Source organism: Aotus nancymaae, unplaced genomic scaffold (assembly GCF_030222135.1).
Source record: "Aotus nancymaae isolate 86718 unplaced genomic scaffold, 86718_ANA_hifiasm-v0.15.2.pri h1tg000010l, whole genome shotgun sequence".
Classification (NCBI taxonomy): domain Eukaryota; kingdom Metazoa; phylum Chordata; class Mammalia; order Primates; family Aotidae; genus Aotus; species Aotus nancymaae.
Genome location: NW_026988421.1, coordinates 13,997,446 through 14,019,644, shown reverse-complemented (window position 1 = coordinate 14,019,644; position 22,199 = coordinate 13,997,446). Strand labels below are relative to the sequence as shown.

At 37.9% G+C, this 22,199-nt stretch overlaps 1 protein-coding gene across 4 annotated transcripts in view; it reads right to left on the bottom strand.

Annotated features, from left to right (window-relative positions):
* SHTN1 (shootin 1) overlaps positions 1-22,199 on the bottom strand; it is a 121,025-nt gene that overhangs the window by 11,650 nt on the left and 87,176 nt on the right. For 2 of the 4 annotated variants that reach the window (XM_064373801.1, XM_064373802.1), the window contains 4 exons: positions 19,673-19,782; positions 16,105-16,158; positions 10,737-10,857; positions 6,197-6,389 (listed from right to left, as the gene is read on the bottom strand). In XM_064373801.1, the coding sequence (XP_064229871.1) occupies positions 6,197-6,389; positions 10,737-10,857; positions 16,105-16,158; positions 19,673-19,782 (478 nt within the window). Of the gene's footprint in view, positions 1-6,196; positions 6,390-10,736; positions 10,858-16,104; positions 16,159-19,672; positions 19,783-22,199 lie in introns of those variants that run through there. The other 2 variants (XM_064373803.1, XM_064373804.1) reach the window with 2 other exon arrangements.

The following is a 22,199-nucleotide window of genomic DNA, read 5'->3' as shown; positions in this document are numbered from 1 at the left end:
TCTGTAAATGTGGTTGGCAGGCACATCAAATGTCTATGTTATATTAAAAAATACATACATCTGCAATGGTGCCCAACTGATAGCTATGTCTGAAAATGGAATCCACTTTCAAAAGCTAAAGTCATTTGGAAACATATGTCAAATTTAGTGGTGATTAAAATGGGTCACATCATCTTTTGATCAAAATGAACCCTGACACTATTCTCTTATAGGACCAGCAGAGCGGCTCTGAAGGAATCTTCTCATCCAATTTCTTCACTCCAAAATAAAGAGGTGGGAAAGACCACCTAATTTATTTTCTCTGTGATCAGGTACCTTTTTATCTTTTGAGGCGGAGTCTCACTCTGTTGCCCAGGCTGGAGTGCAGTAGCACAATCTTGGCTCACTGCAACCTCTGCCTCCTGGGTTCAAGTGATTCTCCTGCCTCGTCTCCTAAGTGGCTGGGATTACAGGCATATGCCACCACACCCAGCTAATTTTTATATTTTAAGTAGAGATGGGGTTTTGCCATGTTGGCCCAATTGGTCTCAAATTCCTGACCTCAAGTCATCTGCCTGCCTCAGCCTCCCAAAGTGCTGGGATTATAGGCATAAGCTACCATGCCTGGCCTGTGATCAGGTACTTCTAACCTAAAAAGGTCTAAAAGCATTTGGGGCAATAATGAAGGGCTGAAATAAGTATGCTGACCCCTAAAAGTACTACTCTGAAAGGTAATAGTCATTTTGATTTGGACTTGTAAGTTCCGACGATGTATTTTAAACATATTATTTTACATTTCTGGGTTTATGTGTGTTTTCCTGTAAGTCTACACTGAGAGACATGTGCTAGAAAATATGTACCTCTTACTCCTTATCCTAACTGTGAAGACCTTTACCAAGTAAGGAGATTTGTTAGGAATTACTGGGATTCAAAAGCTGAAAGGGACTCTGCAAAGTACATAATCTACTTGCCTTGATTTTAGATGAGAAGAAACGTAACAAAAAGAAAACAAAACCCAGAGAAGTTAAACGACTTGTCCAAGTCATCTGGCCCAGTCAAAAACTCAGGGGGTCCAGTATCTCGGCTTTGGTCCTTGATGATCATTATCCCAGCATCATAATTTTAAGATAAGATAGGAAAGGATTTTATTGAAATACTTTTCCCATAGGATCTAATTTACATGACAACCCTACAGGGCAGGCATTACTATCGTCAATTTACACACTAGGATTCAGTCATAACTTTCCCAGGGGCACAAATACCCAAACGGCAGACCCAGGATCTGAACCTTACTCTGTCTGATATTAAGAGTTCAAGTCCTGGAAATAACTGAATGCTGCTTGTCGTCCCCCGCACCCAGGCACCGGTTTAGAAAATGAATCACATTGTTTCCTTGTTACTCCCACTCCTGTCTACAGGCTTTTATTAATTAAAATACAAATCATTCTTGTTTTTCTGACCCTGGGCAATACTTAATTACCCTATTGCCAGGTATTACAGCTGTGTGAAGGGAAAAGAGTTTCTTTTAAAAATTCTATAATTTAGAATTTTCTCTCTTTGATTCTCATCCATTGATTAGCTGGAATCAGTGACTCTTACTATATTTTAACATTATCAGATTTAATCTTGATCAGGAGAAAGAGCATAAAAGCAAAAATAAGGTTTACACTTAACACGCCTGGCCAGCCCTTTACCTCTTACAGCATAAAGGGACATGATGAGCGTAATCCTGATCTGAATTATAACCAATCAGAATTCATAACATTCATATTTGCTGTGAGATTTAAGATATTAGGACTAGATGGTATATACTTATTAGACGTAATTAACAGAGCACATTTTAAAACTATTATTAAAATAGAAACAGAATAAATTAGGCTTTCCCAAGCCCTGATTATCTTTTCCTTTTTCTTTTTTCTTAAAAAAAAAACCCTTGCTTTGCATATGTTGGTGACAAGAAAGTTAATTTTAATTAATCCTTATAATTAAGCATTAAAAGTGTTTCTTGCTTTCTTATAGGTCCCTAGGAAATAAATCCTTGACTGTATAATTTATCAGAGGTCTGTATAATTTATCTTATAGGTCCCTAGGAAATAAATCCTTGACTGTATAATTTATCAGAGAGGAGTTACTCAATTATGTGGAATATATTCATATGCTTATTTTAGAAATTTATTAAAAGAAAAAAACTTTCTAGGTATACTGGGATGTTATTTAACTTTCTGGTTAAGTGAAGATCTTATGCAGAAAACATCTTTGTCTCTACTTGTTTTTTTTTTTTTTTTTTTTTTTTTTTTGAGATAGAGTTTCACTTTTGTTGCCCAGGCTGGAGTAATCTTGGCTACTGCAACCTCCACCTACCCGGTTCAAATGATTCTCCTGCCTCAGCCACCCAAGTAGCTGGGATTATAGATATGTGCCACCATGCCTGGCTAATTTTGTGTTTTTAGTAGAGACAGGGTTTCTCATGTTGGTCAGGCTGGTCTTGAACCCCTGACCACAGGTGATCTGCCTGCCTCGGCCTCCCAAAGTGTTGAGATTACAGGCATGATCCACCTCACCCGGCCTTGTCTTTACTTTTACGTTTAAAACCTTTCTTGATAGTTTAGCAAATTTTCCTATCCATTTGGGCCAATCAAGTGAGCACAGCTGAATCTTTCTTTTACAACTGAGTATTCTGTTGTCTTTGATAACTTAATTTGGAGTAGGTACAATGGCAAAAAAGATATGCAAGACTGAGCTGAATAGAAATGGTTCCCAGGCATTTAAAAAAATGTTTTAGGCCGGGCACAGTGGCTCACGCCTGTAATCCCAGCACTTTGGGAGGCCGAGGCGGGTGGATCACAAGGTCAAGAGATCGAGACCATCCTGGTCAACATGGTGAAACCCCGTCTCTACTAAAGATACAAAAAATTAGCTGGGCATGGTGGCGCGTGCCTGTAATCCCAGCTACTCAGGAGGCTGAGGCAGGAGAATTGCCTGAATCCAGGAGGCAGAGGTTGCGGTGAGCCGAGATTGCGCCATTGCACTCCAGCCTGGGTAACAAGAGTGAAACTCGGTCTCAAAAAAAAATGTTTTAAAACCAAATAATCCAATCTAAAAACCAATAAACAAACATCTCTAATATCAAGCTTGTGTGCAAGTGACTGTCGAATAATGAGAGAATGCTGATTGAGTACTGTAGTTGATACTCCACTGTTTTATTGATACTAAAAATGTGCTCATTCATTTATTAAAAAATAATTTACTGAAAGCCTACCATATGGCAGGAATTGTCCCATGTGTGTAAGACACACCAGTAGACAAAATAGGAAAAACGTCTTACCCTCATGGAGCTTATATTCCAATAGAGGAGAAAAAAATAAAACAATGTAAGTTAGAAGGTAATAACCCCTATAGGGAGAAGTGACATAGGTTAAGTGGGAATCAGAGCTTAAGGGAAGATAGGTTACAATTTGGAATAGGGTGGCAAGGGTAGGCTTCATTGAGAAGATAACATTTGAGCAACAGAGCCATGGAGGTGAGGGAGTAAGCCATGCGGCTCTCAGAGAAGGCCATACTAGGCAGAGGGGTCAGCAAAAGCAAAGGGCCTAGGGTGAAGTGGTACTGGGACAAAGAGGCCAAAGTGGAGGGAGGAAGGGAAGTGGCTGAGGCTGACTCTGTGTGTGTGTGTGTGTGTGTGTGTGTGTGTGTGTGTGTGTGTGTGTGTGTGTGTCTGCATGAGAGAGAGAGAGAGAGAGAGAGGGGAGAGAGAGTGCATGCATATATATGTTGGAGTAGTAATGTCTGTATTAGAGCCGACTGTCATTGGCATCCTCTCTTGACCTTGATTCACGTCAAGAGCCAATAGCACCACTGACCGGAAACACTAATGGTGGTGTTGCCACAGATCAAAATAGAAGTGCAACTACTAGAATACAAAGACAGTTTTTAAAAGCAAAGGAAATATTTTACTTATTAATTGCTGACCTGACTTCAAAGTGCTTTGACAGGCCAAGTCTATGAGGTAAGACAATGTGGTTAGTATAATAGAGTACTTATTAGTCTAAGCCAGCCAGAAACACCCTGAAAATAACCCTTCTCATTCCTGGCAGCTAGGCCAGTTTCTGAGAGTTCTGACAAATAATAGAAACTTTTAAAGTTTACATGTAACTACATTAAGTTAAACTTCTTTTAGTCATTAAAAGGTTTTAACGTATGAATGAAGTGTGCCTATCTGGGTAAATAATTACCCTACACATACACAAAACTCTCAATCTGGATAGTCTAATTGTATTTAAGAAACAGAGTTTTCCAGAAAGGTGCTCTTATTTGATAAATGGCTGTCAGTATGAAAATACACTGCAACAGTTATTTTATTTAGCTAAAGAATGTCAAGAACTCAATGGAGCATTAGGTTACAAAGTTTAGAAGTTAATACAGCAATACACAGTATTTGTATTAGAGCTTTAAGTAGATAAATTAAATTGAAATGTGTCTCTTAAGCAGTCATTGAACAAGCAAGATGAGAAATAAATTGAGCCTCACATCCGCCTTTATGGCATCTAACAACTGTGTCTGTCAACACACAGATCCTTTTCACCGTCAATTCAACACACATTTTGCAGACCTTGGGCCTGCAATTATTTCATTTCCTTTCTTGGAAATGTAATTTCCACTTACTTTTAGAGAATAAAAGGCAGACAAAAGGAGGAAGGAGTTGCAGTATTTTCTGATTCAGATTATCTGTGTAAAATGGTAAAGGAAAAAAATCTATACACACACACTGAAGCATTTATCAGAAACTAACTTGTCTCAGCCAAATTGCTTTTGTGTCTGGATATTGGTTCAAATGTAGCCAGATTGTTGATGTCAAATTAGGTGTTAAATAAATTTAATAGGAAAGATGGAGAATGAATATAGATCATCTTTCTGTTAGAACTGTTCAAATGACTCTAGTCAAAAGAAAGGAAACACATGACTACAGGAGAAAATGTGGTTTTAAATACAATGAAATTAGATAAAACTGTAAATCAGCAAAGAAGGCCATTCATTCCTGAAGAGAAAAAAAAAGTTAATAGTAGCAATGAGAGAATGCAAGAGAGGAAGAAAATACCAGTTGGCAAAAATAGATCCAAATTGAATTTCAACTTCATTTGTCCAGGTTTCACCTTTTGAGCTAAGACAGCTAGAGTTACAAAAAAAAAAAAAAAAAACGGGGGAGTTCTTTCTCTCTTGATAGGATGGGAAGTCAGAGGTTTAATTAACCATGATTACAATATTCGGCTGATCTGATTTGTCTCACCTCTTCCTTTTCTTTAAGTGACAAACTAGCTGACATCCTGGCAAGAGAACTAAAGCAAAACTGTAGACTAATTTCAAAAAGAGCTGCCATTGTTATAAAACAAATTGATCCTCCACTAGATCTGTCTGAAACACATTCAATAGCAGGATTAACTCTTTGACAATCAAAGTGCCACTCTGAAGCAAGTCTATACAGATAACTCTTTACATCGTATGTTTTCATTTTCAGGATAGAGCAATATTAGACACATCTTTAACTGAGGACTAGAAAAGAAGGTTGTAAAAACGTGCCCTTCTAAGTAGCCTCTAAAAGATCTAGTATCTTCTTGAGTGCTCATGAACCATTAAGAGGGATGATCTATGTATTTAATCTCGAAAGACTGATTAAGTGTCTCCTGATGCAGAGTCAGTATCATCCAGATCAATTTTTTTGTGTGTAGAAGAACCTGATTACCAAACCAGTTTAGGGGAAGTAAAACTTGTTCTTGTTGGAAATCTGCTCTGCTTTGGCGGTACTACGACGTTTCAATCTACCAGGACCACGCTGAGAAATTGTGTACAGATCTTTAAGAAACTACAAAATCCCAGGCCACAATTCCCTCACTGACCAGAGTCCTTAGTAATACTGGAATTGTGAAAACTCTTTTCCTCTCACAGAGTATGGCTTTCTGACAGCCCTACTTGAACCATTTTGCCTCTCAAGAGTTAATGCTTCCCAAAACTCAGCTCAGCTTTGTACATGGTACCTGCTTTGGATCTGAATGAGATCTCTGTCAGAACCCTAGAATGAAAAGCTGGCCCATCAAATGAAAGAAGAGAATTTATTGGTGAGCCAAATCAAAATCTCTCTAAAGAGACACAAATCAAAGAAACACACAAGGTAGTCATTACAGATTCTTCTATACACCACTTAGTAAAGAGCATTATTACTTACTGAAACGTAACCTTGGAACTTGTGCATCCTTCCAATTTACGGGGCCCTTCACCTGGCTCAGGTGTTGGGGGGGACGGGCTGTTGAATTCTGCCTCCAGAGTTTTCTTGTTCAAGGCTGTTTTTGTTACACTGGATACAGAACCCAACACTGGCATGGATTTGGACTCTGAAGTGGCTAATATCCCGGTTGGACCTTAAAACCAAACACATACCTCAAGTTTAATAATTCTGTACGATGCTTATTAATATGGTACTGAAAAACAGATTAACTGAAAATCCCTCAAGAAGTGAAAAGGCCAAGTTTTTTAAAATTTCAAAAGCATGGTGGAGAATGTTCTTGATGGAAATCTGCTCTGCTTTGGTGGTACTACGACGTTTCAGTCTACTAGAACCACGCTGAGAAATTGTGTACAGATTTTTAAGAAACCACAAAATCCCAGGCCACAATTCCCTGACTGACCAGAGTCCTTAGTAATACTGGAATTGTGAAAACTCTTTTCCTCTCACAGAGCATGGCTTTCTGACAGCCCTACTTGAACCATTTTGCCTCTCAAGAGTTAATTCTTCCCAAAACTCAGCTCTGCATTTTTAACAGAAACTGGAACAATGTCAAAAGGCTCAACGCTCTTTCTAAAAGGCTCATGAAGGCTTCTCGAGCATTAAAGAGCTTTTATGAACATTTTCATTTTAATGTGAATGAGAAGTAAGTGGATTTATTTCCTCTTAAAACACAGACACAAAATCATAAAAATTAAGTGGGCAAGAGTTTGGCTATTTACCTTTTGGACTTTTCTACTCTTTAGGACAGGATTTAAAAACTATAATATAACTTGTTACTGAAATTACTGGCATATCAATCTAAAAATTCTGGGCACTGAAGCCAGCCCCTAATTTTAGGTAAAAAGATTCTATCCTAGGCAGTTTTTCTCAAAGCAAGATGCTAGTAAGTGCTTCTTGAAACTTCAGAAGGAATGCTTTTAAAACGAAGAGATTTACGAAATAAGTCACAAATATGCAAATTAAATGACTATTTCTAGAAATAAAGTGAGATGATAACCTTGAAATGTGCCAGTAAGAAGAGCACAAAACTTGGGTGTCTATCCCTAAAGAAATGTCAGATCATCTTAAGATGGAAAGTACTAGTGGGTATAATCCAAAATGCTAGCTAATCTCTGACCATTGACATTAAGCTTTGGAATACTATCCTTACACTTGGATTTAATGTGCCTGATGTACTCAGTATAACAGTGTAACATATCAACTCTAAAAATGAAGGTCTAATTTGAAAAACCTACCTAAGAGAGACTAAAAAATGGTAAAGCCATTCTGTTGGACACCTCTCTGAACCTTGCTCTATGCAGGTGACACAGAACCTCTCTGTTCTAATGGAAGCCCCAGTTTACAAAGCATTAGTTTCTGCCTTCCCTATTTATTTAACTTATACTATCTCAGCAGACAAGTTTGAATGTTATTGGATATTTTGACTTAAATCTCGGCAGACAAGTTTTAACATTATTGGATATTTTGACTTAAAAGGTCTTTTCTGGCTGGGCACCATGGCTCATGCCTGTAATCCCAGCACTTTGGAGGCTGAGGCGAGTAGATCACCTGAGGTCAGGAGTTCAAGACCAGCCTAGTCAACATGGTGAAACCCTGTCTGTACTAAAAGTACAAAAATTAGCTGGGCGTGATGGCAGATGACTATAATTCTAGATACTCAGGAGGCTGAGGCAAGAGAATAGCTTGAAACTGGGAGGCAGAGGTTGCAGTGAGCTGAGATTGCACCACTATACTCCAGCTTGGGTGACAAAGATTCTGTCTCAAAAAAAAAAAAAAAAGCCCTATTCCTCCCAGCTATGTCAAGCCTCATGTTGCATGGGGCTGTGGCAGTTAAGAGAGAAGGGCAGAAATATCAATTAATATTAGAGTTCCTGAAGATATAAATTTGAAGTTGAATTCAAGATTTGCTTTTGATCAGCTCTATTACGCCCTTGGATAAGTGTTGACTACAATACTAGGTAGCTTTAAACAATCTGTCCTTGTAAGAAAGATCTGCTTCTGAATACACCAACGCATTTTCTGTAAAAAGGAAGGACAGTAGTGAGCTAAGCTACAGCTCTTATACTTTGCTTATATACAAAAAGAAATTTTTAAAAATGTACAGTTTAAGATTATTATTACTGCATCCTGTCTAAGCCACACAATGTTCTCCAAGAGGCACTTACTGCTCTTTGAAGTGTCAGTTTGGTAGGCCACAAGACTAGGTAAAACAAGGGAAAGTCAGTTAGATGCATTAAGAAAAATCCTAAGGAAAAGGGTACAACATCCTTTGCCCGTGGGAGAGAAAACCATTAACCTGGTATCTTAGTTCTGCAAACCTTAGGCCGTCTTTCTTCTGACCTTTCCTTTCTCTACTTGTGACCTCACATTTACTTTCCCATAAGCCTTTGGGGGCAGAAGAAAACCACCCCAGAGATTCAAGTACCTGAGACACCAACGTAACCAACTCCTCGCCTCTGTCACCTGACTCCCACCATGCAGCTCTGTGGCTTTACTTTCTTCCTTACTTCCCCCACCTGGAATTTTCACTTTGTCACTCCACAGTCTTTATAAAAACATTCACATGGTAAATATCACCTCTAGTGTCATAACAGAAAAACGTTTGTACCACCTAAAAAATGGTATGATTTCTCCTTTAGATGATGAGAGTTTGTAAGTTTGTTTCCTTCCTTTTTTTTCTTTTGCTTTGGCTATTAGGAAACTCAAAGGAAATTTCTGCTCAATTACAAGTCACTCTCTTAGTGTATGTTTGCTCTCTACCTAGCCAATGACAGTTCTTATTTTTCTATTCATTTATTAACAGTTCTACTGAATGTGTATTTTCTATTCAAACTGACCTAAAATAATGCATTAAATATTTGTATATTGGAGGAATGTAGTAAATAAAATGAAAGATTCCCACCATGTACATGAAATGTATTCCTTTCTCTACTCTGAAATATTCAAATTTCCATATTAAGTGAAAACCTTTGCTCACTTCTTCCACTGAAAACTAATTCTAAAATGTGAGTGTTGTACATTTTGACCAAATTCATGAGTGAGTAAGAATATTTCTGGAGAAATAAAAAAGCCAGTGGCAAAATACAGAATGTGAATGACAGAGCACTAAAATGGCACATGGACAAAGTCCTTAAAAATAGCAATTGTTTACATGAGCTACTTTAAGGCTGAAACAATGAAAAGGATGACTCAAGCACTGATGAAGTCACAAAATGATTAACGATTGTATGTCTCGGGCTGCATAATGCTCGCAAAGCCATCCTAAGGAAAAAAATGTTGGGGTAACCTCTTAATTTTCCTGAAGTTGTTGTTTCCGAGGGCATTGTAGGTGGCAGAATCCTTGTAGGATTTTTAACAACAGAACTTCCAGACCAACCTAAAAATTGAATGCTGATCTTTTTTTAAAGAAGAAAATAAAAGTCTTTTTATAATAAAAGTTTGGTTGATTAAGCCACTGTGGGTTCAAGGAATCAATTTACTCAATTGTCTGAGTAAATCTCTCTCTGAACATTAGAACTTGATGATCAAAAATCCATCTGTAATATTATAGCTACTTAAATTTGGTCGATGTGACTCAGTATTTTCCAGATTTAAATTATTATGATAGATTCCTTGAAGCTGACTGAATTCAATCAGGAAGCTTCAGGCCATTAGCTGTGGTTGCTGATTAATTTTACTTTAAGGTAGTTTTTTAAAGTTGGCCTCCTGCTTGCTCACAAGGGGAAACCTCATGAAGGTTTCTGTTAATTCCCATGATCCAGCTGATGAAGCAGCACAAGACATGCACAGTTCTGGGATAAATTTTGAGGCTAATACCGACCTAATGTCACACAAACACAAACTGAGCTCAAGACTTGATCAGATGGTACATTACAGTTGGTGACAGAGCTGGAATTTCAGTCACTCATTTCACAGGCAGGCACAGTAAGCTAAATGGATACAAAGAGTCAAGATGATTTTCCTGCATTTGTAACTGATGTGTAATTTCTACTACAACTACTAATGATTTTTCACATATCAATTTAATCTTTAGAATAATCCTAGGAAGCAGTGCTTTTATTCTCATTTTATAGATGAAGAAACTGGGCACAGAGAAGTTGAGTAATTTGCTTAAGGGCAACCAGCTAGTATACAAGAGAACTAGGACTCAAACTTGGGTGGTCTGACTCCAGAGTCTGTACTTGATGCTATATGGTTGCCGAAACTCTTTCTGAATTTCTTTACCAAGGGCATCTGGCATTCAACAAATCAGATCTATAAAGGCCTGGTTACTTACAAATAAATAAATATATCAATAAAAATATCTAAGAGTTCTTATGAGATATCCATAAATATCTTAACCCATCCCATACTTCTCACTCACATTAAAAATTAGTATTTTAATAATAATTTTTAAAAGATTGTTTCATGTTAAAAGGGACTTAGAAGAAGGTGTTTCAGAGGTGAAGAGAAGGACTGTGGAGAATTCAAACCAGCTTACTACTGCTATCTGCTTCTGCTGTCACCTTTCTGCGACGCAAAATCCTTTCTAACTCAGTTTCACTGTTTTCAGGGTCAAGGGATTTTAAGCTTCTTGAACTAGTGGATTTGTTAAGTGTCCCCTAAAGTGAAAACAAAACAAAAACAAAAAGGTTAATGTCTTAATACAACACACAAAAGAACATAAAAATCAAACCATGAAAACATTATCAGAATTTGAATGGAATTAGGAAATAAAATGAATTTGCTATATATTAATTTTTTTAATGTGCACATTTTCAACAAGACAGAGTGTTGGATCATTTAAGAAGATGCTACTGATGGTGTGAAATGCTAGCTTTTGTTTCAGAAGAACAGTACAAGAACAATTCTGGAGGAGGTGACTATATGAAATTCATCAGTGGGAAGGTACTTGCATATCGATGATTAAGACTGATGTGTATTGACTGGGTAGAGAAGAGAACTGATATATTAAACTCACCTTAGAAGTAAATCTTTATATGGCAGACACAAGCTACTAAATTGAAATCATAGTGGCACTGAAAAACGTGTGACCGATTCTTCAAAAAGTAGCCCTGGCTGTACACCTGATGTCCACGGCGTCGTGGCTGTCAAAGGAGGCACATAATGCTCTCCCGTGGCCAACCCAAAGAAGGGTTGCACTGAGCACATCTTGACTTCAGTGTGAAAGGAAAGTTATAATCATTCAGAGGGTAAAGCAAGGGTCAGTATCTTAACTCCACATTCTTAACACAGGAGACAGTTAATGTATTATTCAGGGCCCAGAAGATACTGAAGGAAACAAGAGATGCTATAAATCTACTCCTCCTGAAATTGATACTGGCTTTCAACAAGACAGACAAAGATCCATGTTTCCCTGCTCTGGCTCCTCTGGGAAGTATGTCACAGAGTGATAGCTACAGTTTTCCAACTCCATTACTAGTCAAGTGTTTGTACAGAACACTGGGTGATGTACTTCTCAGTGATATATAAGGATTTAATACGTCAACAAGTCTTTCCTAAGAGATACCAATTATTTCTTTGAAATGGTCCTTCTCAGCTGTGCCACACACTTGGGCAGCAGTGGAGGGAGGGGAAGGTAGGAGAACCATAATCTTTTGATCAGAGGAAAAAAGAACCTCAAGTCTGGTTTAACTTGCCAGACTTCATGCCAGAGTCAAAAGGCAGCTTTTGTCCACCAAGGCTAATAACTTTGCCAGCCTTTGTAATGGTTGAACTCACTGAGGGGTTGCCTTAATCCTGCTCCCTCTCCACCTGCCAACTACCTGAAGGATTCTAAGAATTCTACTGGCTAAAAATGGTAACACTTGTTTCTTCTTTAGCCTATAAAACAAAAAAAAGGTGCTTGTAAAATCGGATGGTTAAAAACGTCATATGTTACAAGTTATGCTGCTTTGTTTAGGGAAGTTTTTACCTAACTGCTTAAAGTCATAGAAAAGTATAGAAAGTTATATAAAAGTTGTCATAGAAGAATCTGACTAACAAGATTAGATTATAAGGCTCATATTTTAACCAGGCATATAATTTTTTTCCCTAGAAGTACCTCGTTTTGCTGGGCGCGGTGGCTCATGCCTGTAATCCCAGCACTTTGGGAGGCTAAGGTGAGCGGATCATGAGGTCAGGAGTTTGAGACTAGCCTGACCAACATGGTGAAACCCCGTCTCTACTAAAAATATAAAAATTAGCCGGCGTGGTGGCACACACTTGTAATCCCAGCTACTCAGGAGGTTGAGGCAGGAGAATAGCTTGAACCCAGGAGGCAGAGGTTGCAGTGAGCTAAGACTGCACCACTATACTCCAACCTGGGAGAAAGAGTGGAACTCTGTCTCAAAAAAAAAAAAAAAGTACCTTGTTTTGCTATTCATTTATTGAAAAAAATTCATTAAATACATTAAAAGGAATATCACATCACAAATAACACTATAATGGCTTATTTTATCATTAAAATCTAGTTTGTTTCTTTAACATTGCTGATACGATTTTGTGAAGAGTCACACCATGAGGTATGACCGATACTGACAAAATACAGAAAACAGAACTACAGCCACTTTAGATACATTTGAAAAAAGTACAACTATTCCCATATCATTTGTATTTATAATTTTTAAAAACTTACCGTCTCTATCATTTGTAAACAGGTATTTGAAAAACATATGGTTATCACTACTAAAATATGTTATAAAACTACTACATTGTTTGAATATCAAGGACACTGTGTAATTTTTCTCAATCACTTGATTTAATTCAAGGAAAATTTATGTGTGTTCATACATACATACATACCTTCAAGGATATCTTTTTTGATGAACGTATCTTTCACAATATTTTCTAGTGTTTTATTTGGACAACGGCATTCTTTCCTCAAATTCTTGACTGTAGTAAGCTATTCTCTCATCATACCTGATTACTGAAGGAATCCATTTTCCACGTTCTAACCCTTGAATCCCCAACTTCTTTCACCATTTACTGATGGATGAGGTGGCTTCAGCTAATATATGAGTAAACTTTCAATACAGGGGCAATTGTGGAGGAAATAAAAGTTTCTACATGACTCTCAACTGAAATGATGACGAGCTCAGCTAATAAAATACCAAGACTATTTAAGTTATCTCTTTATATTAGAATCATAAAATTTGAGAATCAGAAATTAACTTAGAAACTCTGTGGTACATGTAATTCCTTCACTCTATAGAAAAGAGAATTCAAATTCAGTAAGCCTCAGGATCTGGGGCCAGGTCCCACAGTAAGTCACTGATAGGGCTGGATCTAGAACTTAGGTTTCCCAAGTCCCAAATCAGTACTCTTTTTCTACTTCAAACCACTGCGAACATTTAATGATCTTAGGCTCCATGCTAGTTAAATGTTCATAATACTGACTAATCTAATTGTCAGACAAAATTAACTATTCTAAAATTTCTAGGTAATTTGGAAAACCAAAGATGACTGGAAAAGATCCATAATATAATTTTTTAAAAGTTGCTTTTAGTTCTTGGATTTAGAGCCAATTGAAATTGAGAAGACAATTTTAATTTGCATCAATTTATTCTTCAGAAATCACCACTGTCACTTACAGTGGCTTTTTAAGTGACTGGGGTGACTCAAAAGGCTTCATTTCCTAAACCTCAAAACCTTTTGTGACTATGAGAAACGGACTATACATATTTGTATCTACAAAATATCCAGCTTTAAAACTTAAGCATAAGTAGCTTTGGAAAAATGAGTTCAGTCAATATTGAGACATTAAAAATTGGCTTGAAAATTGTTCAACTCAAAAAATAGAGTAGGGTTTTCAAACTCCCCCAAACCAGAGCCTTGTTTTCTACCAGTGGGCTAACTTAGCAGAAGGCCGTGTCACTAAGTCTTATGGGTCATGTCCATTTCATCAAAAATAACCCACACCGAGCTTCTTCCTGGTTCTGTTCTACAATAGAACTGAACACCATGTTTCTTGGTTTCTTGATATCCCCTGGTTCCGGTGCTTGCTTTTCACTTCAGTACACAACTGCAGGCTTTTCGTGTTCCATCTTGTTTCTTACACACCATGACTGTCAGGTTGGCACCATGTGCTTTACAGGGCACTAACTTTGATAATCCGAATAGTATGAACTTCAACAACGAGCACCACTCAAGACCCAAATGTTTGGCAGGGTGCACTAGGAGCTTTTTTTTTTCTCTTTCTTATAAGAATGTGTATGGTTTGTAGGCTCCAGGTGACTGGGAATTACAAATAGTCCATCCTCCCTCAAAGAAACTTCTATGGGAGAACAGAAGAACTGCCACTTGGCAAAGAGTAGGGGAGAGAATCATGAGTTCTACTTTTTAAAAAACTTAATGCAAATAATCATACTGTCAGAGTAGTAACTCCTAGTGATACATTAATTCAGGTAAGGCAGAGAGATTTAATGACAGAACCAAGGGAAGAAGGATGGGGCAATTTGCATTAAAAAAGATATCTTCAAATTTTTTATAATTTATAAATTATTTCACAAATTTCTCTCCTCGAAGTGGCACAAAATTATGGTGAATATGGTATTTAAGAGTAATGCTGTAATGCAGTAAACTTGCTACCATCCAGCATTCTCAGAGAATGGGATATCTTGTCTAATCAAATATTATTGTATCTATCTCATAGAGATGTCTGATTTTCAAAATTAACCTAATTTTTAAAAAGTCAAACTCAGTATAGTTTCCTCTTTCACTGTTGACTAGAACTGTGCTCCAGGTCACATGTTTATGAACATGAATTAGCATTATAACACGAACACAACGAAAGAGACTGTCATAAGGAGTTCTCCTTAATACAACACTGAATAACAGACTTTTCTGATCCAAGAATCCATCAGATAATCACCACGTGCTTTTTCAATGCCTTTAATACATTATTCTTCTGTAGGTAGACCACCACTGTTAGCCAGTGATATACCTCTTTTCAGTGCTAATCCCACTCACTTAAAACTAAAGCAAACTAATTAAGCCATTCTGGGTTAAGTCTACTGTTTAAAGACATGCTTGATGAAAACAATCTTGTTTACCACAATTATGTGGATGTCTACATGCAATGCATAATTAGCACAGCAACAACAAACATGGGAGTATTCAGTCTTGCACCTCCGCCCCCATGTTTGTTGACTTACTGTGCATAATAACTGGGATTGGGACTGTAACAGGATCTGAGAATAGAGCTCTGAGTATCTGAAACATTTTCTAAGTGAGGCATCTGTCTCTGACAGCAACTGCTGGAGAGTGCAGTAGCCACTGATTCCGTTGGCTAAAGCTCACAGTTTGAAAAGCAAAACTATGACTAGGGAGGGACACGAAGCATGCTCTCCAACCTCGAGAAAATGAAACTAGTAACATAAAAAAGAGCCTCTTATTTTATTCTTCAATTTATCATCAAATAATCGTTTCGACGGTGAGGAAAGGCAGACTGTGACCCTGACATGAAGCTATTTGTGGAGGAGCTTAGCTTCACATTTAGGATTCTCCTTTCAGGCTTCAAAGTAAAGCACTATGTATCATATTTCTGTTTTTCATCAACATGTATGGATCCTTACATAGGGCCAGACACTTCATCATCAAGCTGCGATGGGACTGGAGGGCAAGAATGGGAAACAATGACTTCGGTGAAAGTATAACCACTCTTTTAGAATAAAAACAGCACAGTGTTATTTGAAACGTTATTAACAAATGTGATGGAACGATCTGTAAGCACAATCAAACTGGCTAAAGATGAGGCTAATTGTAAATGGGAATAAAACACACCACAAACAATTCACAAAAAAAAGATTTTAAAATACTCTCCTTCCATTTCCCCATTAGCTAAACAATAAACCGAGATCTATTCTTACCAGTATTCCTTTTAGTTCATCCACTGCACTTTCGCAGCCTTTTGAAGATTCTGGCTATAATTTCAAAAAGAAAAAAAATACTGAGTAATTCCGTTTTAAAATACTAAACAATGATTTTTACATGAAGTATTGGTAGCCTTACATTGGTAATATGTATGACAATATATATTTTTAAATTACATCTATGCCTTAAGGTTAGTAAAAAATATTAGCCATGTTAGTGCTCCCAAGTAGCAGTTAAACAAAAAATAAGAAGTTATAGTCAAAGCAAAAGGAGACAAGCTACCCTCTTCTAAATACCATATTGTTACCTCTTGATTATCATCATAGGCAGAAAAGATTTGGTAGACATCAGATTTCAAAGATCTGATTCCAAATTATTCAGAGGTTCTTACAGTAAACGACTCTCCACTTGCATTGCTGGACTCTGCCACCAAGCAGGGACTAGGAAGAAAGCAGTGCAGAGCAGAAGCAAGCCACAGGGCAGAAAACCTCTCTCAGCACCACCAGCTCCAGGAGGAGTTTAGCTTACAGGGAGCCTGGCATGTCTCGTCACAAGAATTTCACAAGAGGACCAAGTCGCGAGAGCAGGGACCAGCAAAGAACCTGGCTTACAGGAGAAATGTTAGCATGGCTGGCTGCCAGAGCAGTCAGATCTCAGAGGACGTGTAGTCCAATCATTCATCTTGGAAGGAAAGTCAGGCTTCAGCAAGGTAGTATTTGAGTCAGGTGTCTTGATTACAAGCTCAGCTCTCTTCTGGCCACACCATCAACAAAGTAATTTGAAGCAAATTCTGGGTATGATATAGTATATACCCCACTATACCTAATGATCTTTTGTGGATCATTCAACTAATTTAATGGAGAGAAAATTTAGCATGAGGCCCTTATAGAAAAATAAGTTCAGGAAAGACTTCTCATCTCCCTTGTACCACTTCCTTTCATGAAGGATAGAGATGAAGGGGAAACTTGCAAGACGTAGTGAAAGGAGCCTCTTATTCCTGGAAAAGAGGTAAGGTTATATTCTCTCTCATCAGAAAATGAAAGTTGATCAACAGTAACCTATAATGCTTTTCTCTCAAAACAGAATTAAAAAATAAGACTCCATTTCAAATTTTAAAAACACAGAAGTGAGACAGAGAGAGGTTTGCTGCTTGTGTACAAAGCTGACTAAGGCATTCAGCTCTCATAGCACAGATTTTCTGTGAAATACACATGCCCTCAGTGCCAGTCAGTAAGCACTAAGACACTAATTTCAACCATACTGGCACCACCACCACCACCAACGAATTTAGAAAATAAGCGGTTAAATTAACATTCTCAAGGCACACTTGACTTCTGCAGGTCACCTCTTCAGGTGACAAGCTGTGATGTTCAAACAAATGACCTGCCTTGAGGCATACCCAAAAGTGCTGCCATGCCACTCAGGTTGCCCTCTGATTGCACACACCTTTTGAAGCCTGGACCACACAATGTCACAATTTGTGACATTTCAGGAAAGCCCGGGTGGTACTAGGGGAAGACGTCTGTCCTCAAGCATGCAGTGATCATTTGTTTTAAAGTTATTGACCAGGTCATTCAGCACTGTATCTACACAGTTTAAGATTACCACAAAAAACCCAGTCGTCCACTGATCCTTGTTCAGTTGCTTCCCAGATTTTGAATTGACATTAAATAATGTGTAACTGCAGGAGGAGTTATGGGAAGAAAAAAAAAGCACAAAGTGATATTCTGAAAAAGCACAAAGTGAAAATGAAAGTATGTATGGAACACTGATTGCTCACGATTTAAGAAATTTTCAACCTTTTCTTTCACAATGAATTTTGTTTCTTTATGGCACTGCATTTTTCTCTAGTAATGGTTTGTTTTTGCTTATTCTTTCCATAATTAGCGGTGATGTAAAAGTCATAAAAACAGCTTCTTTTTCAAAGGTGGCACTCAGACCTTGCATTTTAAAGTGTTTTCACACTTTATTCCATTTGATCCTGACAACAACCGCATGTGTCAGATAAGATGGGTGCTATCCTCATCTTGAAGAGCAGAAGTGTGGGAAAGCTGGGTGACAGTGCCAGGGCCCAGCTCCAACAGCTCTGCTCTTCACTCTGTCGCCAGACACCAGCACCAGGCCAGCTGTGCCCGATCATTCAACACATTCAGCTTCTCCTCCAGTTTTACATTTCATCCTTTACTTAGAAAACTGCTTTCAGAATACGGGCACAAGACTGAACTATGTTATGTGGTTGGCTGAAGCTTCTGTTTCCTTAGATGTAAATTTACTCTTAGAGTTGAGTATTCGTTCCCTCTTCCCAATCCTGTGTCCCATGTACAGCCCACACTGCAGCCACTCTAGCCTGGCCTAGCTATCTTGCCTGCCTGTGACAAAGTGGTAACGTAGAAAACCCATCAGAGGCCGGGCACAGTGGCCCACGCCTATAATCCCAGCACTTTGGGAGGCTGAGGTCAAGAGATGGAGACCATCCTGGCCAATATGGTGAAACCCCATCTCTACTAAAAATACAAAAATTAGCTGGCATGGTGGTGCAGGCCTGTAGTCCCAGCTACTCAGGAGGTTGAGGCAACAGAATCACTTGAACCTGGGAGGCAGAGGTTGCAGTGAGCTGACATTGCCACTGTACTCTAGCCTGGCGACGGAGCAAGACTCCATCTTAAAAATGAAAAAAAGAAAGAAAGAAAGAAAAAGAAAACCCATCAGAATGTGTACTGAACAGTCGTAACACTGAGGGACATTTCACGCAGTTGAAGCAGGGCAGCCTTGAGGAAGAAGAAAGAACCAAACCATAAAGTTTAGTGAAGAAGGGGAAAGAAGAAGAGGAAGAGGAGAAAGAGGAAGAACCAGTCAGTTCATACTTAATTGGAAATGAGAAAGAATATTTTTCAAGAAAAATGTTGAAAACTATTATTGGGCTTACTTAACAGTAGCAGATATACAAAGGCAGGGGAGAGATCATGAACGGGACTCTAAGTGCCTTCACAGATCCTGGAGCGCTCGCTGTGGTATAGTTGAGGAGAGAATTTTTCTCCTTGAAGTGACTTGGAATACATTTGTGAAATTAATGAAAAACAATCATAGAAGTCTCATTATTTTCCCCAAAGTTGTCTTAGTTTTATTTTGCCATTATTATTATGTGATACCCTCCCTTACAACAGAAGCCTCAGAAAGGTGAGGGTTTTTGCCTATTTTGTTCACTACTTTATCCCCCATGCCTAAAACAGTATCTGGCACATAGTAGATAATCAACAGAATCACACAAAAGAATCAGGAATCAAAGAAAAGAAAGGGTGTGACAATTGTTATTTGTTTGGTGTAACAGTCCATACCACTGTCTCTTGCAATGTGATGCCAGCACCCCAAAAATAACATGGCTTCCTTTTCACACTGATTTAGGTTCCTGAAACATGCTTATATGGAAGTAAACACTTTTATGACATATTAGCTTTATCCTAAGATTTTACAGTGAGTCCTGATGCAGCTTTCATCAAATTTCAAATTTGTACATTAAAAAAAGGAAGTAGCAAGCAGGGAAAAAAGCATTTAGTCACTCCATACCTTTGTCTTCGGTCTGGCTGTCTGATTAACGGGTCTAAGATGAACTCCCTTTTTAATTCTATCCATCATCTCTTCAACTGCTTGCCTCTTTAGATCTGTGACTTCTTCAGCTGCTCAAAGAACACATACATAAATCCTCTTAGGTTACAAGAAAACAGCTACTTCCTATTTTTGGTGACTTGGAAAAGTTACACTATGTAATTAATCACAGTCATTTTTCATTCACAGTTGCAGAACACTAAAAATTTACTAAGGTTAACAGCTATCAAGTAGCAACATTTAAATAAAAATTTTTGAGATAAAAATATCTGATTAGAAAAATAAGAGTTGTAAAAATTTGTAGCATGGATCCAAGTCAATATTGTTTCCCCTCTGTCAACAAGGCAGACTTTATTCATTTGTCAACATTTCTCCAGGTCTTTAAAATACCAGCTTTGTGCCTAATCCCAATGAATCTTTGACTCAAAAGATATTTTTACAATTTACAGTACATCCCATGTCAATGAAATCAGTCCAAAAAAGAAACAACTTCCAGAAATCCATTAGTGAAAAAAGGTCAAACAGATGTTTTTCCTTGTTGGAATAAATCTATAGTCAAAAGACAAGCAGCAAATAAATAAAACATATTTTTTAATTGCCATCTTTTGTTCACATGGAAAGGAAACATTTAAGCCAAACTTTCTCAAGTCTTTTAAAACTGTCAATGCTAAAAGAAAAACAGACATGTAGCAATAATTGCAATTAAGTAATTACATGTGATTTTAAAATTCAACTATCTATTGTTTAACCTTGGCACTATTTTGCTGCAAAAAATAAAATAAAAAAGAGGTGGATGTGTATCAGTTGAATGAATGTAACTGAGGTGAATTTAAATCTGTTGATTAGAAAAGTGAAATGTCTCTCTTGTAGAATAGCTTGACCAAAATCACAGAACCATTTCGGAACATTTATCACCATTAATGCAGTTCTAGGTCTTGTGTTTACCTTCATCTAGCTCACTGCAGCCAACAAATTTGAGTTTATCTCATAAGGGACTTCTTATTAGCATCTTTAATAGACTCTATACTGCGTGGCAATATGGTGGGCATTCAACAAGTCTCTATTGACTATTGACTTCTGTAGTTTCTACTTTAAATGTCAACTAATATTTTTACTATTTGATTTGAAATGACTAAACCCCAAAAGGCTGGCTTCTAAATGTAGGCCATCACTACTACAACCCCAAGCTAATTAGCTCTAGTATCAGGCTTTGCCATAAGGAGGCCTAAATTAAATGACTTCTTTTTCTGCTACAAGGCCAAACTCCACTCCAACCCTGGGTAGCCATTCCTCTTGTGTAAGCACTTAGGGGAGCAACTAAGAGAGTCCAGAAGTTTCCATTATCCTTATGTCTATAGGTCCACAATGAGGGATCACTGCTATATTCACTGTATAACCTAGGTTTTCTGATACTGTCCTAACTTCAAGAAGAATTGTCAATCTCAGAAGCCACTGAAATGCTGAGAATTAAAACCTCTCAACATCTAAACATCTTTAGATCCAGAAGTTAAAAAGGTATCTTTTGCCAAGTAACATGGCAAACATGGTCACCAAAGTTATTCATCTACCAGTCAGTGAAAGGTGACTAAACTGTGGGTTGATCAACCATGAACCCTTAAGTAGCATTTTCTTGGGCAGCTTCTTCTGACGGCTCACAAACATCAACAAAGGAACAGATGAGTAAATTATGATGGGTAGAAATTCCCTTCCCCTTCCCCTTCCCTTTTCCCTCTCTTCCCTTTCCTCCGTATCTGAGTATCTGCTGTGAACTACACAGTGCTGTTGCTCAACCTATTGAAAACCGAGATCTGCAATTCAAGCACCTGGTATGGGTGTAGGATTTATTCCTGAGAATTTAGAAAATACTTTTTCCTTTTTCCCCCGAGACAGTCTTGCTCAGTTGCCCAGAGCTGGAGTGCAATGGTGTGATCTCGGCTCACTGCAACCTCCACCTCCCAGGTTCAAGCAATTCTGCCTCAGCCTACCAAGCAGCTGGGATTAAAGGCATATGCCAGCATGCCTGGCTAATTTTTGTATTTTTAGTAGAGATGAGGTTTCACTATAGAAAATACATTTTTAAAACATTTGATTTTTCAGAAAGTCTGCCATTTTGAGACTAGGAAGAGCTGCATGGTAATAGGAACACTGCCTACAAACAGATTAGCACTCTGTAAGGAATGACTGAAACCCAATTAAATGCACCATACAAAAACTAATTAAGGCAGACAGATGGAGAATTATGGTCAACACCATTCAAATCCTCTACAGCATCTAACATAGCAGGAATTTAAAGTAGTTTCTTATATTTGCTTGCCAGAATCATAGTGATAATTCAGAGACGTGCCACTATCTGTATTGTGTACAGATTATAAACCAGGCTTTAATTTCTCAGTCTTTTTCAAATGCAAAGGCTTAATTGGTTTTAAGGAAAAGAAATCATTCTTATCAGATTCCCTACTCAGGCACAATACAAGGGCAATGCTAGGTT